This window comes from Phyllostomus hastatus, unplaced genomic scaffold (genome assembly GCF_019186645.2).
Source record: "Phyllostomus hastatus isolate PE091 unplaced genomic scaffold, TTU_PhHast_1.1 phas_contig_16, whole genome shotgun sequence".
NCBI lineage: Eukaryota > Metazoa > Chordata > Mammalia > Chiroptera > Phyllostomidae > Phyllostomus > Phyllostomus hastatus.
Window position 1 is genome coordinate 30,791,993 of NW_025333643.1, and position 16,526 is coordinate 30,808,518.

General features: G+C 38.4%; 1 protein-coding gene across 1 annotated transcript in view; it reads right to left on the reverse strand.

The window, feature by feature from the left end:
• Window positions 1–9,538: 9,538 nt before the first annotated feature.
• Window positions 9,539–16,526, reverse strand: part of SHQ1 (SHQ1, H/ACA ribonucleoprotein assembly factor) — a 151,184-nt gene continuing 144,196 nt past the window's right edge. Inside the window, exon 11 of the mRNA XM_045832301.1 lies at window positions 9,539–11,206. Within this exon, the coding sequence (XP_045688257.1) occupies window positions 10,675–11,206 (532 nt within the window). The 3' untranslated portion in view covers window positions 9,539–10,674. The remainder of the gene's footprint in view (window positions 11,207–16,526) is intronic.

Consider the following 16,526-nt stretch of genomic DNA (forward strand, 5'->3'; position numbering starts at 1 on the left):
CTGTGGCTAAGGACTGGGGAATATTTGTTCAAGATCCCTAGAATTCCATATGACAAAGAACCTCACACCTCATTTCACAGTTCCCCAAGAAAGCCCCAGGGCCCATGGGCAGGTAGAACTGAAGAGAACTGGCTCTGCCCACCACAGCCTCCTCCTGCCCATGAGGATCCTTAGTCCTGGACTTGTTTGGGGACTCTTCCTGGAAGTCCCTGTTTGGGTGAGAATGCTGTCACTCTGCAGGACTATTGTTTTCCCTCTCTGGCTGATGAGGCTCCATGGAGGATGCCAAACATCTCTTTGCTTTTGCTCTAGAATTGCTGCTTAAGTTACCTCAGGTTTTTCACAGCAGAACAGATCCATCAGTAGTAATCCAGGAGAAACTAAAATTTGGGGGGTAGCCTTTTAATTTTAAGCTTCCATGGAGGCTGATATTACTAAAATCATTACAATTCAAACATTTCAATCCCCTTCAATAAAAATGAAACAAAACAAGATAAAGCATTTATAGTGCAATTAGACACTAATGGATGGTCCAGGGGTTCACACTCAATAAAAACAGTTACTGGTTTGGAACTTTTCCTAGATGTTGTACAGAATATTTTTCTTCATTATCTTGCCTAAACCCCATAATATTTTCAGAGTTGGACACTCTGTCTTCCCCATTTTACAGAGGGAGAAACTGAGGCTCCAGGAATGGAAGAATTTGTCATAGACACAGCTCCCAGCGGCAGAGCCAGTCTTCAGAGACATGTCAAGCTGATGCCACATCGTTGGTCTAGTTTCTCAAACCCACAGAATCTTCCAAAGTTGTCATCCTGCTCTTACTGATGTGGCTAAGTTGCTTGGGTGTTGTTCCACCAAACAAAAAGTCTCTGGTTCAATTCCCAGTCAGGGTACATGCCTGGGTTTTTGGTTTGGTCCCTGGATGGGACACATGCGAGAGGCAACTGACCAATGTTTCTCTCATGTCGATGTTTCTCTCCCTCTTTCTTCCTTTCCTCTCTAATAAATAAAATCTTTTTGAAAAACTACAGAGCTGTCATCCTTTTATACCTCATCCTTCTTTTCTTTGCCTCTAGGGCTAAGTGGCTAAAAGAGTGGTCACACTGGAATTGGATCTGAGCTTGAATCCAGACTCCTTGGCATTTACTAGCTGTATAAACTTGAATATACTTCTTTATACTAAGTAAAAAGGGGAATTTACTAGTAATATAACTAGTAATAGTCCAGGGATACACTAGCGCCCGTTCTGATTTGATTCAGAGCTCAAACCTGCTTCTTCTTCTCCATCTCTTGACTCTACTTCCAGATTGCTGGCTCCATAATTGATGGGGTTTTCCCACCAAAAGGCAAATGACTGCCATAGCTCCTGCCCTGCTTCCTGCCATGTTGCTGTCCATCATAAACATGCCTTAGTCCTAGCAGTTCCAGGAGTTGTGTATGTTTCAATGGCTCTGATGGATTCACTGCCTGGCCCTGAGCCAATCCTTGGGGTCAGAGGATCACAATGAGCTGACTGGCTTGGGCCAGGTCCTGAGCTTTAGGTCTGAGCAGGAGATAGAACCAATTCCTAATCACATTTGCTGACAGTGGGGAAAGAGATGGTTTCTGAAGGAAATTAGAGAAAAGTTATCAAAAGTCTGAATAAATTTCAGATATTGATAAAAAGAGTAACTTCTCCATGTCTCAATTTCCATTTCTATAAAATGGGGATTATAATAGTATTTTAGTTGGCTTGAAATGCCCTAACAAAATAACCATGCTCTAGATGGCTTAAACAACAGAAATTTACATTCTCAGTTTTGGAGGCTGGAAGTGCAAGATCAGGGTATCAGTATGGCTGGATTCTGGTGAGAGCTTTCTTCCTGGCTCACAGACATCCACATTCTTTATCTTCACATGTTCCCGGCCCCCCCCCCCCCCCCCGAGCACTCACATGTAGAGGAAGAAAGATCTAGGTCTCTTCCTTTGTTAACAAGGGCATTATGTCATCCTCACCCTCATGACCTAATTGAATCCTAATTACCTCTTAAAGACACAAATCTCCAATATCATATTTGGCTTAAGGGCTTCAATGTATGAGGAGTGGAAGCACAATTCAGTCCACAGCAGAAAGCATGTACTATCCCATTCAGTTAATGTGAAAGTTAGAAGAGGTAACACCTTAAAGTGTTAGTAGTTATCTGTCCTCCACAGTACCCATCAATAAACAGTAGTTTATAGACTGTATGTTTTGATTTTTATAAAACTGAGGGACACAAAATGGATTCCCCCCTCCTCCCTTTTTAAGCACTTTAAAGAGAGAGCCCAATCTTCTGACACTTGGCACAGTTGATGAGCCCTCTGCCCAGAGACAGAGTGGTCCCACTTCTGTTGTAACTGGGCCTCCTGGGAAGACCCAGGAGAAAAGAAAGCTTTCTAAAATATTTTAATTGTTCCCTGGCTGGTGTGACTCAGTGTATTGAAAGCTGGCTTATGAACCAAAGGGTTGCCGATTTGATTCCTAGTCAGGGTACATGCCTGGGTTGTGGGCCAGGTCAGGTCCCAAGTGGAATGCACACGAGACCACCACACACTGATGTTTCTCTCCCTTTCTTTCTCTCTTCCGTCCCCTCTAAAGTAAATAAATAAAATCTTTAAAAATGAATAAAACATTTTAATTGTAATTGATGCTCAACAGTTTAAATTCTATTACAATAAAGTACTATTTACTACTTTAAATCTTAGCAAAATGCACACTATAATGATTATTATTGCCTATGTTTGTAGAAAGATCCTATAATAAACCTATGCTTAGTGATAACACAAGCAGATTGGTCCTCAGCTAAACCCATTATTTGTCCCAAGGGGGAAAGCATATTTGACAATCAAAATAGGAGCCTGGGTCTCTTAATTTTCTCAGAAGAACAATAACATTGTGTTCAGAGGCAAAGTTGATTATGGCAGTTGTCTGCTTACAACCCTCCGAAGTCTCTCATCACAATTAGGAGAAAGTTTTCTAAAAAAATAATGTTTAGAAGATAAAACCCCAAGTCTTTCCCCCTCCCAGTTTTGAGATATAATTGACATATAACATTGTATAAGTTTAAGGTGAACACCATAGTGATTCAATATTTGTACATATTGGGGAAATGATCACTCATCACCTCACATAGCTACAACTTTTTTTTATGATGAGAACTTTTATGATTGACTCGCTTAGTAACTTTCAAATATATAATATTGTAAACTATAATCACCATGCTGTACTTTATATCCCATGACTTGTTTATTTTATATCTCAAAGTCTGTACTTTTAGACCCCCTTCACCCATTTTTCCCATTCCCCACTTCTCACCTCTGGCAAACACTAACATATTCTTTGTGTCTATTAGTTTGCTTTTTCTTTTAGATTCCACACACAAATGAGATCATATAGTATATGTCTCTCTTTGAGTTATCTCACTTAGTGTAATGCCCTCAAGGTCCATCCATATCACAAATGGCAAGATTTCATCCTTCACATTCATCTGTGTATAAACACTTAGGTTGTTTCCATGTCTTGGCTATTGTACACATGGAAGGGGTGAAGATCTCTTTGAGACAGTGACTATGAAAATCCAACTTTGAAACCCACTGCTCTAGGGGATAGACTGGTAGGACTCTCTCTTCCTTGCTCCAATCCCTTTGGCTTTCCTTGGATTCAAGACTCTTCCAGCAAGACATGGCCCTGATTTAGTGGAAGGTAGGAGGAGGAAAATTCTTTCCAGCCAGGAAAAATAAAGGTGGCTTTCTGGTAGAGGTGCACTGGATGAGGCCTTGATTGATGGGTGAAATGTAAAGCTGTGTAAAGTAACAAGGAAAGAGAAAGCAATAAATAAGCAAACATGTTGAGGTGGGAAAACAGAAAGCAGTATGGGAAACATATACAGAAATTATTAAACCAAATACTAAAGCCAAGTCTCTGTCAGAGACACTGATTTGCAATGGGGCTACTGTTTTTATGTATTTCTGGACTGGTGTCAAACAGTGGGAACTTCAGGCCTGACAACTGTTAGCTGTAGTAGGGTGTCTGGAGTGAGAGTGGGAATCTCAAGATATTCAGCCATTCCTCCTGCTTCTTCCTCTGAATGTGTACTCCAGCAAGAGCAACTGGGGAACATTTCCCTGAAAACAGCTTAAAAGACAACAAAAGCATACCACTGTAAACACTTAAAATACTAGAGAGGAGGTGCATATGGTTCCAGCTAGGACTGAGGCTTGTGTGGCAAAATCGTTGCTTCCAGCATGTTTGAGGTGAAAGGAGACCCATGCAATAAGATTCTTCCTGGAGAAAAATCTTGTTTGTTTTTTCCCAGTGCTTAGGCATCTACTTCCATATTCATCCTTTTCCTCTAGCTCACTTTTCATGAATTCCTTATCTAGGAAAGAAATGGCCTCCACAGAGCACTCAAAACAGCAAAGTCATTTATCTGTTTGATGTGTGTTTTCTCCAACCTGGAGAAAGAGTATGTCACCGGTGGAAGGCTGTGCCCAGTCAATCAAGAGGAAGGAATTGATTTCCAGCTGCATCTATCACTTGCTACCTTAAATCAAGTCAAACCAATGCTCCCTTCATTTGGTATGGATTGAAACTATACCTAACACACTCAGAAAAGCGGTGGGAAAGGGACCAGATCACAAACAAAAATTCCATAGGGAGATTTAACGGGAATGTCTAACCAAACAGTCACAGAGATTTGCATTTACAAAGTTTAACTTTGACCTACCTGATATATAATAACAGATCATTTTATATTCTGTATCTTTAAAGATTTCATAATTAATACCAAATCTTCATTTGGTATTTTTTTAAAGGGGCAACTAGAGTGGCCTAGAGTTTCCTTTCCATGTTATCTTTAACTTATATCTATTTCTGTTAGAGGGGTCTGTTTTTGTCACTATTGATTATACATAGGTCAATATATAGTTACAAGATATATAATAATAAAAACTTCTTTATAACAAAATAGATATCTAGCAGCCCCTCTAATTTAAAATAATTTTATAAAGTCTTACAACTAAGATAACTTGACAATTTCTTTCCATCCCCCAGTTCTTAGTAATAGAATTTCATTCATAGAACCAAAGTAATTTTCCACTAGCAGGTTGTGAAAACTGTTGCCCACCCCCATGCCAGCTGTTCAACCAATTTAGAATGTGGCAGGGAGCAGGCCTGTCTCATTTGTGAATTAATCCTGTGCCAGTGAAATATGTTATCAGCATAGTTACTGGCATCTAAACTGATCATGCCCACAGCAAAGCCCTGCATTATTCTTGAAGGATAATGGGAGAGGAGAGACAGAACATATAAAAATAGGTCAATGATAATACAAACCCAGAAGATGAGGCAGGGCTGTGATTCACTGATATATTAATATTTCTATCTAACCTGCTGAACTGTGTAGACTTTTACAACTAGCATGCCTCTGAAGTAATTAATAGGACTGACTAATTTCTACATGCCAGTTTCCCCAGCAATCTGTTGTCAAGTAGCTGAACAGAGCCCTGTTTGGCTATGGGAAGTCAGACAATAATAATAAACCCTTATGTTGGTTTGATAGTTTCCAGTTTAAAAAGTATTTTGAACACACAGTCTCATCTTGTAAAATAAATGAAAGTAGTTCTACTTCCATATTCAAGATGAAGGGAGAGGTTTGGAAGTTGGCATACCCACTTGTGGGCTGGTCACACACACTTGAGCTGTGGTTCTGGAGCTCTCATCTTGTCAACCCCAGAGCCTTAGTTCTTCCATTGAGGGGCAGCTAGGTAGTCACTGACGTGTCTTCCTGTTCTTCCCCCAACTTAGTTTTTTCTCTGATTGCCTATAATTTTGGGGAAGCTCATATGATTATAAGAAATACCAAGAGTTAACTGACAGGTTGTCTAATTTAAAAAAACAAAAGGCTGCACCTTTGGACTTATTTTGGCTCATAGACATAGTATAGTGTTTTTAACTCATCTTAAATAAAGAATAACATGATAAAACAGATCTTTAACCCTCTGTGAACAAAGAAAGGGTAAAAGAAACACTGCAGACAGGAAGTCTACAATTAAGAGGCTCACCCATGTTGTTTTTAATACTCATGATGGTTGTTTAGTGAGCTCCTTGACCTTGAGGATGTCTGGAAAGGATTATGTTCACATATTCTTTGAGGAAGGGAGTAACAGGTTTTTCCACTTAAGACAAGTTTCACCAAAGTGGATCCTTTTTAGATTCCTAGGTAAGGACAGGTGTTGAACGGAATTCCATGGCTGTAAATGTTTAGACAAGAGTAGATTTGCTCAACTTGATGTTAGTAGAAGTAAATGAGGGGAGTAATGAATAATGTGTTTTCAGACTAGCTTCAGGTAATGTGCTACTGAAGAGTAATGCATTTGCAATGGTCACAGAGATTTTGAAGCTCTCCAGAGAGCCTGAGAAGTCTTTAACACATTCTGACAAAGCTGTTAGAGTGCTCAGGAGTTAACAGGTGTGTCAAATGGCACACTCACCCTAACTATCCTGTTAAGATAAACTTGAATTTCTAATGGAAATACAAATACTCTCAACTTATAAGCCCATAGTAAAAAGACCATACCTTTTCTTGAAATAAAAATGATATTGAGATTAATGCATATCAGTTCCTCCCCAAAGCAAATTGGTTTATTTGATTTGTTCATTCATTCAACAAATATTTACAAACCACTGAGAACATGTGCATTCAGCAGTAACAAGACAAGACACAAACAGAATACTAATGAACACGTACACTTCCAGTCAAGATGGAGTAGTAAGGACCAGATTTACTCTCCCACTTGAATTAACCAAAAAAGAAAAACAGCAATAATACACAAAACAATGGTTTTCAGGACACTGGACATCAGTCAATAAAAGACAGTGATCCTGGCAGATGGAAAGCAAACATGGTGAGCCATGTGATTACCTCACTCACTGCCCTAAAAGTTACACAGAGAGGGACAACTCAAGTAGAATCCATTGGGCTCTGGAGTTTGGGAGATAGAGTTGAGGGCTTGGGGAGACCAAAGCAGCTGGAGTTTGCAGAACTGAGTACCAGAGAGGAGAAAGCTGCAGAGAACCTGGTATCTGGAGAGGATTCCCTTCTAGTATTCAAGAGAATACCTACTGATGAGAGAACGAAATGATCCTGGGGAAATAATCATGGAAAGGATTAGAGGGCACAGTACTCAGCACATACACAGGGACCTATTTCCATCTGCTAGACTGGAAAATTCATAATTCATAAGACATGGGAAAATCTTTCCTTAGTACTATGAAATAGTTCATCCCAGACAACATTGTTCCAGACCTGCCTAATAAATTACAAAAGCAACACTCATAAGGATCAAACTATTTCCAAGTAACTTAAACTATATCCCCCCAAAAGTGAAGAATATTTATAAGAATACATATCTAGCACCCAACAAGATAAAATTCACAATGTCTGTATTCCAATCCAAGATTACAAAGTATGAAAAGATGACTCATATTGAGGACTAATTTCCAGAATTTATAAAAAACCATCAAAATCCAAATATAAGAAAACAAGTAACTCAGCTTAAAAAATGGCAATAGATTTGAACAGACATTCCATCAAACATATGTGAATGAAAAATATGCATATGGGATCTATGCTTCTGGCCAAGATGAAGGCATAGGTAGACACACTGTGCCTCCTCATACAACAAAAACTTAGAAACAAAAAAACAACCAGTACTGACAGAAAACTGAGCTGTATGGAAGTTTGACAACCAAGGAATTAAAGTAGACATATTCATCCAGACCAGTAGGAGAGGCAGAGTCGGGTGATCAGGCGGAGAGGGGTCTAACAGACCCCAGGTGCTCAAGGTGGCAGCAGGTGGACCCAGAGAGGTGGCAGACTGTGGAGGGGCACAGAATGCAAGGTGGCTGCCAGTCCCAGGCTGTCCCCTATTTGCGCAGATAAAGAGGGGAAACTGGGGAGACAGACCTTGGAACCCAGGGTTCCAGTGCAGGGAAATAAAGCCTCAAACCACTGATTGAAAACACCTGTGGGGGTTGAGGGGCCACCAGAGACTCCCAGCCTCATAGGACAGTTCATTGGAGAGACCCACAGGGTCCTAGAACGTACACAAACCCACCCACATGGGAATCAGCACCAGAAGGGCCCAATTTGCTTGGCAGAAGCAGTGGAAGGGAATGAAATCCGGCAGAGAGTGGAGCAAGCACCATAGCTCCCTCTCAGACCCCTTCCCCACATACAGCATCAAAACACAGTGAGGTGGGTTACCCAGCCTGGGTGAATACCTAAGGCTTCCACCCCTCACTACATAACCAGTGCATCAAGATGAAAAAAAAAAAAGGCCCAAAGAAAGAGCAGATCAAAGCTTCAGAACAAATACAACTAAGTGACGAAAAGATAACCAACCTATCAGATGCACAGTTCAAAACACTGGTAATCAGGATGCTCACAGAACTGGTTGAATTTGGTTGCAAATTAGATGAAAAAATGAAGACTACACTAAGTGAAGTAAAGGAAAATGTGTAGGGAACCCATAGTGATAGAAAGGAAACTGGGACTCAAATCAATGGAGTGGACCAGAAGGAAGAAAGAAACAACCAAACACAAAAGAATGAAGAAACAAAAATTTTAAAAAATGAGGAGAGGCTTAGGAACCTCATGTCATAAAGATTTAGATGTCATAAAGATCGGGACATCTTTAAACGTTCCAGCATCCAATTTATAGGGGTAGCAGAAGGAGAAGAGGAAGAACAACAAGTGGAAAAATTATTTGAACACATAATAAAGGAGAACTTCCCCAATCTGGCAAAAGAAATAGACTTCCAGGAAGTCCAGGAAGTTCAAAGAGTCCCAAAGAAGATGGACCCAAGGGGAACACACCAAGGCACATCATAATTACATTAGCCAAGATTAAAATGAAGGAGAGTATCCTGGAAGCAGCAAGAGAAAAGGAAACAGTTACCTACAAAGGAGTTCCCATCAGACTGTAAGCTGATTTCTCAAAAGAGACCTTGCAGGCAAGAAGGGGCTGGAAAGAACTATTCCAAGTCATGAAAGGCAAGGACCTATATCCATGATTGCTCTATCCAGCAAAGCTTTCATTTAGAATGGAAGGGCAGATAAAGTGCTTCTCAGATAAGGTCAAGTGAAAGGAGTTCATCATCACCAAGCCCTTATTATATGAAATGTTAAAGGGAATTATCTAAGAAAAAGAAGATCAAAAACATGTACAGTAAAATGACAGCAAACTCACAATCATTAACAACCACACATAAAACAAAAACAAAAGCAAACTAAGCAAACAGCTAGAACAGGAACACCACCACAGAAATGGAGATCATATGGAGGGTCAGCAACAGGGGAGTGGGAAGAGGAGACAGGAAAAAGGTACAGAGAATAAGTAGCATAGATGGTAGGTAGAAAATAGGGGGAGGGCAACAATAGTATGGGAAATGTTGAAGCTAAAGAACTTATGACCCATGGACATGAACTAAAGGGGGGGAATGTGGGTGGGAGAAGATGTGCAGGGTGGAGGGGAGCGAAGGGGGGAAAATGGGACAACTATAACAGTATAATCAATAAAATATATCTTAAAAATATGCATATGGAAAGTTTGTCAACATTATGTCTTAAAACATACAAGTTAAAATTATAATGTGATATATCTTCACACCTATTAAAATAGTAAAACTTAAAAAACGGACCATATCAAGTGATGACAAGAATGTGACAGACCTAGAACTCTCATTCATGGCTGGTGGGAATGTAAAATGGTATTTTGGAAAGCAGTTTGGAAGTTTTTAAACCATTTAACATATACCTACCACAAATGCTCAGTTAGTTATTCTACTCCTAGATAGTTACCTAAGAGAAATAAAAGCATATGTTCACACAAAAATTTGCACAGAAATATTCATAACAGTTTCATTGGTAACAGCCAAAAGTAGGGAACAAGCCACATGTCCATCAATAGGTGAATATATAAATCTATTCACTGAAATACTACTCAGGTATGAAAAAATTTTTTCAAAAGCTCCCCTGATACTTGCTACATCAGTGAATCTCAAAATAACTTTACTGAGTGAAATAAGCCTGATAAAAAGCAGTATTTATTATATGATTCAATAGAGAACGCAAACTAATATATAGTGACAGGGGACAGATCAATGCTTTCCTGGGAGTCGTGGTGGGTGGCATGTGGGGTTGGTAGTGGGAGAGGGGTAACAAAGGGACATGAGGACACTTGGAGATGATGGGTAAATACAGTATCTTGATTACAGTGATGATTTAATTTGGCATATATATATCTATATCAACACTTATCATATTGTATACTTTAAGTATGTGCAGTTTATTGTATGTCAAGTATACCTTGGTAACACTATTAAAAATATGAAGGGGCTCTACATTCTAGAGGTTGTGACAGAACTATTGTTTTTATCTTCAAATATTAATTACACTTTGGTAAAATACTTTTGAAGTTTCAGCAAGAAAACTAAAAGGTATCAACATTAGTTCATTGAAAAATAATGTTGTATATATACACTAAGAAAAACTACAAAGTAAAAATGAAGAATTCTCAGTCAGTAAATAAAACCAAATCTGACATAATTCTCAACAAGGAATAAGCCCTTTGAAGTCAATCATTTGGAGTTTACCCGTCGTCTTTATCTTGTACACAGCAGAGGTTCTCAGCAACAGAGCCTTTGGGTCTGGAAATCTGAACTGTAGTCTTCAGTTGTTCTCCAAGCTCCTCTACCAGAGGTCCAAATCCTCCAAGAGCTTGGGATGAGATCAGAGGCTTTCCCTGACGAACATCAGACTTCAGGATGGCCGAGTTTCTGCACACCACACCATCATCAATAAGCAGGGCATTGCTTTCTTCAAGAAAGGGACCTTGCAAAGAATTTACTGTTTCAGACTCACTATTTTTCAGCTCCTCTTGTTCTGAATCTGAGTCTTCAGACTCAGATGATGTGGTGCTGTCTGAGTCCTCTACATCACTTGCCTCAGAACTGGAGGAAGGTGTCTGGGGCACGGAAACACAATGGCCTGCTCCCATTGCAGCTTCTTCTTCCTGGACAAGAAGTGCTGCTGCTTCCAACTCTTCAACTTCTAATCCCAGCTGGGCCTTTGTCAGGGATACTTCTCTCAAGGTTTTTGCAAGAGCTGCCAACTTTTTGGACCTTGAAACCATTTTAAGAAGAAATATTAAGACTATTCATTAATTGGTCTGTGATAACAGGGTACACAGTTTAAAACAATGACAAAATAAAGCTGGATCCACACTTTACATGACACATCAGGATAAATCCCCAGACAGGTCAAAGATATGTCAATATAAAGCTAGTAAACAAGGAAGTGTGGGAGATTTCCTTGACAATGCTAGAATGAGGAAGGCCTTCCTATCCATGACTCAAAATTTAGAAGCCAGAAAGACAAGTAAAGACAGATAAATTCAACTAATAAAAACCAACAATTTCTGTAGGCCAAAAAAGCCATCATAACTAAAGTGAAAAGACTAATGCAAATTGAGAAAAATATCTGCAACTCCTATCACAGAACAAAGCCGAATTTCCATAACCTATCAGAAAAATGGGCAAAAGACATAAGCAGACAATTATCACAAAAGGAATACAAATAGCTTTTAAATATATGAAAAGACATTTGGCTTAAGTCAAATAAGAAAAATACAAATTGAAGTCACACTGGGATATATTTTTAACCTATCAAACTGAAAAAATTTGAATATTTGGTAACAGTGCAAAGGCTGTGGGGGGTAAAGGTGCCTTTATGCACTGGTGGTAAGAGATTTTAATCCCTAAGAAGAGCACCTGGCAATAGCTTTCACATTTGAAAATGTACATACTCTTGACTCAGCAATACCATATCTGGAAATTAAACATATGTGCTATACAACACAGGCCCAAGTTTTTTTACTACAATATTGTTTTTAATACCCCAAGTGGGAAGCAATCAAATATCCATCAATATGGGACCAGTTGAATAATTATAGCATATCCATACAAAGGAAAGTCTACAGCTGCATAAGGAATAAAGCACTCCACAGGCTGAGATATGGTGGTTATTTTTGGTGAACATACTACCTATTCAAAGTTTTAAATGTACAAAAAAGAAAAAAAAACAGTAGTAGAGAGTCGCATAGAGTGCTTTTTATTTTTATCAGAAAATCATTTCATATTATTTCAGAGGATATTTTTGTAAATTTGTCACATTACATTATATTAAATATATCAATTTTTTGTTAACTTGGAAATATTTAGTTTTTTGTTTTTGAAAGAAGCAACACAAAGCATATTGCTATTCTCTAAAAACTATGTCTTTATTATTCTATAGAGAAAAATCTGATATGACAACTACTGAGAAAAGGAGGCAGTAAATTAAAATGGTCACAGCTTCTATGTTCCCTAACTTCAAAGATCAAATGAGTATACAAAACATTTAGTGGCTTTGGGACAAACTGGATAAGGGTGAGTTCGTTAAATGAATTCATTTGTAAAAGTGTAGTAGTCCATCCCATACTGAGAGAATAAAGCTTCATTTCAACAGAGCTGGGGAGAATGGGTCCTACAACGGGAACTGAACAACGGTGGGAATTTTTATCTAAATGTCAACATATATTTGAGACCCTTTGTCTCAAAGTATTTAGTGCAATAATGAGTTTGTGCAGGCATGCTCCCCACATCTCTTGCTGCCTTCCACAAGTGTAATCATGATCCAGAGCTCCACTGCCATCTGTGTCCAAGGGCAGGTGGGAAGTACAGTGGGTGACTGGGATAAGGGCAACAGTCATTACTAATGAACAGTTTTTTCTCTTACACAAGGGAAACCTTGAGTTTCAGTGCTGGAATTTCCAGAGCTTAGCAAAGGAAAGGCTGGCTAGGGGAAGAGGAGACTAGGTGAGACCTGCGGGGGTCACAAAATAATTCACCAAGGGGCTGTAAACTCTGCATGAACTTAGGTCAGTTTGAGACACCTTTAAAACACAGTGATGGAATAAGACAGTTGCAATAGAATTTACATCCATGTTCAAGAGAGTTGTAGATGATGTCTACCATATGTATATAGTGAAAGTTTAACCACCAGAGGTCAAAGATTCAGTCAGAGTTAGTGTACCAGTTTAAAATCTCTCTCCCAAGGCTCTGTCAGCCTGATAACCAGTTCACTGCCACCATTCTCACTGAAGGGGTTCAGTGAGAAATCTCTGTGATCTCCTTCAGTGAGAAAGAACACAGCCTCTCTGCACAAGTGACACAGTTTTAAGAGATAAATAGTAATGAACTTAGGGGAAATGACAATGTCTCTTATTAAATTATTACATTAGAAATAAAATTTTCAAATAAAAGCTTTTATATCAGTAAATGTGAAGCCATACATCTCACATTTTAAATAGTCATGACAAATGCTTTCAACAATACACAAAGGATGATGTTTCACAAACATCACTGCACTTGCTCCTAAGGACACCCTCACAAATCAGTTTCATTTTTATTCCCACACTACAGATGATGAAACAGAAGCTTGTAGGGTTGAGATCCCTATTGGCCTTCGTCTGCTAAGATGGGGCACTCAGGACAGGAAGCCCAAGACTCAGTGCTCTTCTGCTACACCATTCAGCTCTGATGAATATCCAGGCTCTGAAACCTTTCACTCACTAGGACCACATTCTTCACCTTTCCACTTGGAGCTCTATTCAACATCTTCCAAATAAGCAAGTTCTGACTTGCACAGGCCCAGAATACTCCAAAGAAGTTATGACGAGTATCTTTAGCTTAGCTAGCAATCTTAGAGTTGATGCTAAGTCTACCACTCCTTGAAGAATATACATCTAGCCTGGCTGGTGTAGCTCAGTGGATTGAGCATGGGCTGGGAACCAAAGGATCGCTGGTTCGATTCCCAGTCAGGGCACATGCCTGGGTTGCAGGCCAGGTCCCCAGTGGGGGAATGCATAAGAGGCAACCACACATTGATGTTTCTCTCCTTCTCTTTCTCTTTTCCTTCTCCTCTCTCTAAAAACAAATAAAATCTTTTTTAAAAAAAGAATATATATCTAACCTTTCACTGCAGAGGTTCAGAATAAGAGAAAAAACTGAATTATTTTGGTGGACATTAGTGAATACATTAGATAAGTCAACTCAAGTTAAAACTATTTTGATTTTTGTTATTGTCTATTATAAAAATGTTGTACCTGTCATTTATAACCATAAATTTGGAATTTCAAAGTCCTTCACCTGTAATCCTGGCTCTTTTCATAAAGCACACCCCACACATGGTGGGACTAAAAAGTGTCAACTCATGTGACAGGCAGGACAGGGGTGAAGATGAGCCATGTGACCCACACAGGAGCTCCTTCGTATTATCAGCTGACTGAATTTTCATCCTTCAAAACAAGTCTGTTTCTCCCTTTTAGCACTATATTATGTTTAAAGGGACCCAACAATATAAGATATGTAAAAAAGATTTTTATGTTCATGTTTTATTTTTCACCATGCTGATTCATCTCTATTTCTTATTATCCTCAAGCTGGCTAGTTTCTAAATTAATATTAAGGTTCTGATAGAAACATGAAGTTTACAGAAAAAGCAGTCTGAACCCTCTCCCTAAAGAATGTCAGGATAAAAGGTGATTAAAATTTTCAAAATATCATTGGTGTAGAGTGTGACCTAACAGTCTGAGGAATGAAAGCTGGGTTTGTTTCTATTAACTTATGTTCCACAAGTAACTTAGCAATCACTGTTTGTTGAAAAAAAATTCCTTTGGAAAAAAAAGTTAAGCCATGGAAAAGTAGCCTTTTGTTCTTTCAATTGCTGGTACAATTAGAGTTGGTTTTAAGTCTGACACTCCTTGTAAGTTCCAGAGTCAGCCTCTGTAACGGCCTTTCCATCTCAGACAGCATCTCACCTTATGCAGTTAGTGGTTTCAGTGGTTTCTCACTGTCACACTCAGACCAGGCTAGACCACACTAGTTCCTGTCAAAAAGCCTTGTCAATGGACATTATTAGTTAACCACAACGTTTACAAAAACCAGGTACATTCTGATATATCTCAACAAACACATATGCTGAGTTTCTAGTTATAATATATATATATATATATATATATATATATATATATATATATATATATATATATATCTACCTGTTTTTTTAATACAGAATAAAGTTTAGCATTTAAAGGATATGACAATCAAATTATACTGTCATGTTAATAAAATAATACTCAAAACAGGTTTTTGTTAAAAAGTTTTTAGAAATGTAACCCTACCATGTAACTTAAAAAAAAAAAACAACTTTCATTTTGTTCTCATATGTTAAATAATATTCTATTTAGAAAGAAAATTTTAATTAAATACTGCTTTCTGACAATTTCCAGTAAACACAGGTACGATGAAAGAGTAAAAGTGTCTGACTTTTCCATGGCTGAGCTTATATAAAATTTCCTTAGTTATTTTATATTTGGTGACAGAATTTAGGGGGAAAAAGAATCCATGCTTTATGAAATAGCCAAAACAAAGTGCACAAGGAACCCTGGAATATTTTTTCTATATTTTCTATATTTTTTCTATATTTCCCTGAAATATAGAAAAAAAACTGGGTCTAAACAGAAAGCATACATCCTGTTTCTTGCTGTAGAGTTTTGTCTCAAACTATCAACTTTTCACTGATCCCTGCAACAGCAGGTCTACCATAAATCTATAAATCTAGTAGTAACTGACTAGGTTTCATTTCTGCCACAACCTACTAACCTGCTAGGCATGACAAACTGTCACTAGAGCCAGCGACTGATAATGTAGCGCAGTGATGCAATTCAAGAAATATTTCATACTGGATGCTGGAATACACCAACTTGGCCTTTTGGTTTCAAAGGACACACATACAACACACACCCACCCGCCCCACACACACAATCTTAGGTTCTATCTGGGAACAAACAGTTCATCATCTTTCTTTTTAAAGGGAATTGATAATCATAATTTCTGTCTATTGAAAAGAACTAGTTCCTAACCCCAAAATCCCCTGCCCAAACACATTTCTGTAGCCTCATCTGGAAAGCAATGCATGAGCTTTAAGTAGAAGCTGCTTGTGAAACTCACAGTTACCGTGAAGAGGAAATACCAACACAGATGAACATGGAATTGTCTGTCATTATTCTGTAATAATGAAAACTATTTCCAACTCAGTCTATCAATTTCCTTGAACAATAAACTAAGAATTTATATTAAAAATATTGCAAAATTAAGAGTTATTTAAGCCAAAATTAAGTTGTTTATTGTGCCAATAAAGTAACTTTTTACCCTATTTCCAACTTGACTTAATACCATTCTGTGGGCCTTGGGTGTGAAAAATAACATCTAGTCCATGAATCAGTAGAATAATTTTCTGAAAACTTCCCTAGGGCTTCCACAACAACCTACCACAAACTGATGGCTTAAAGCAGTAAGAATTTATTCTCTCACAGTCTGGAGGCTAGAAGCCTAAAATCAAG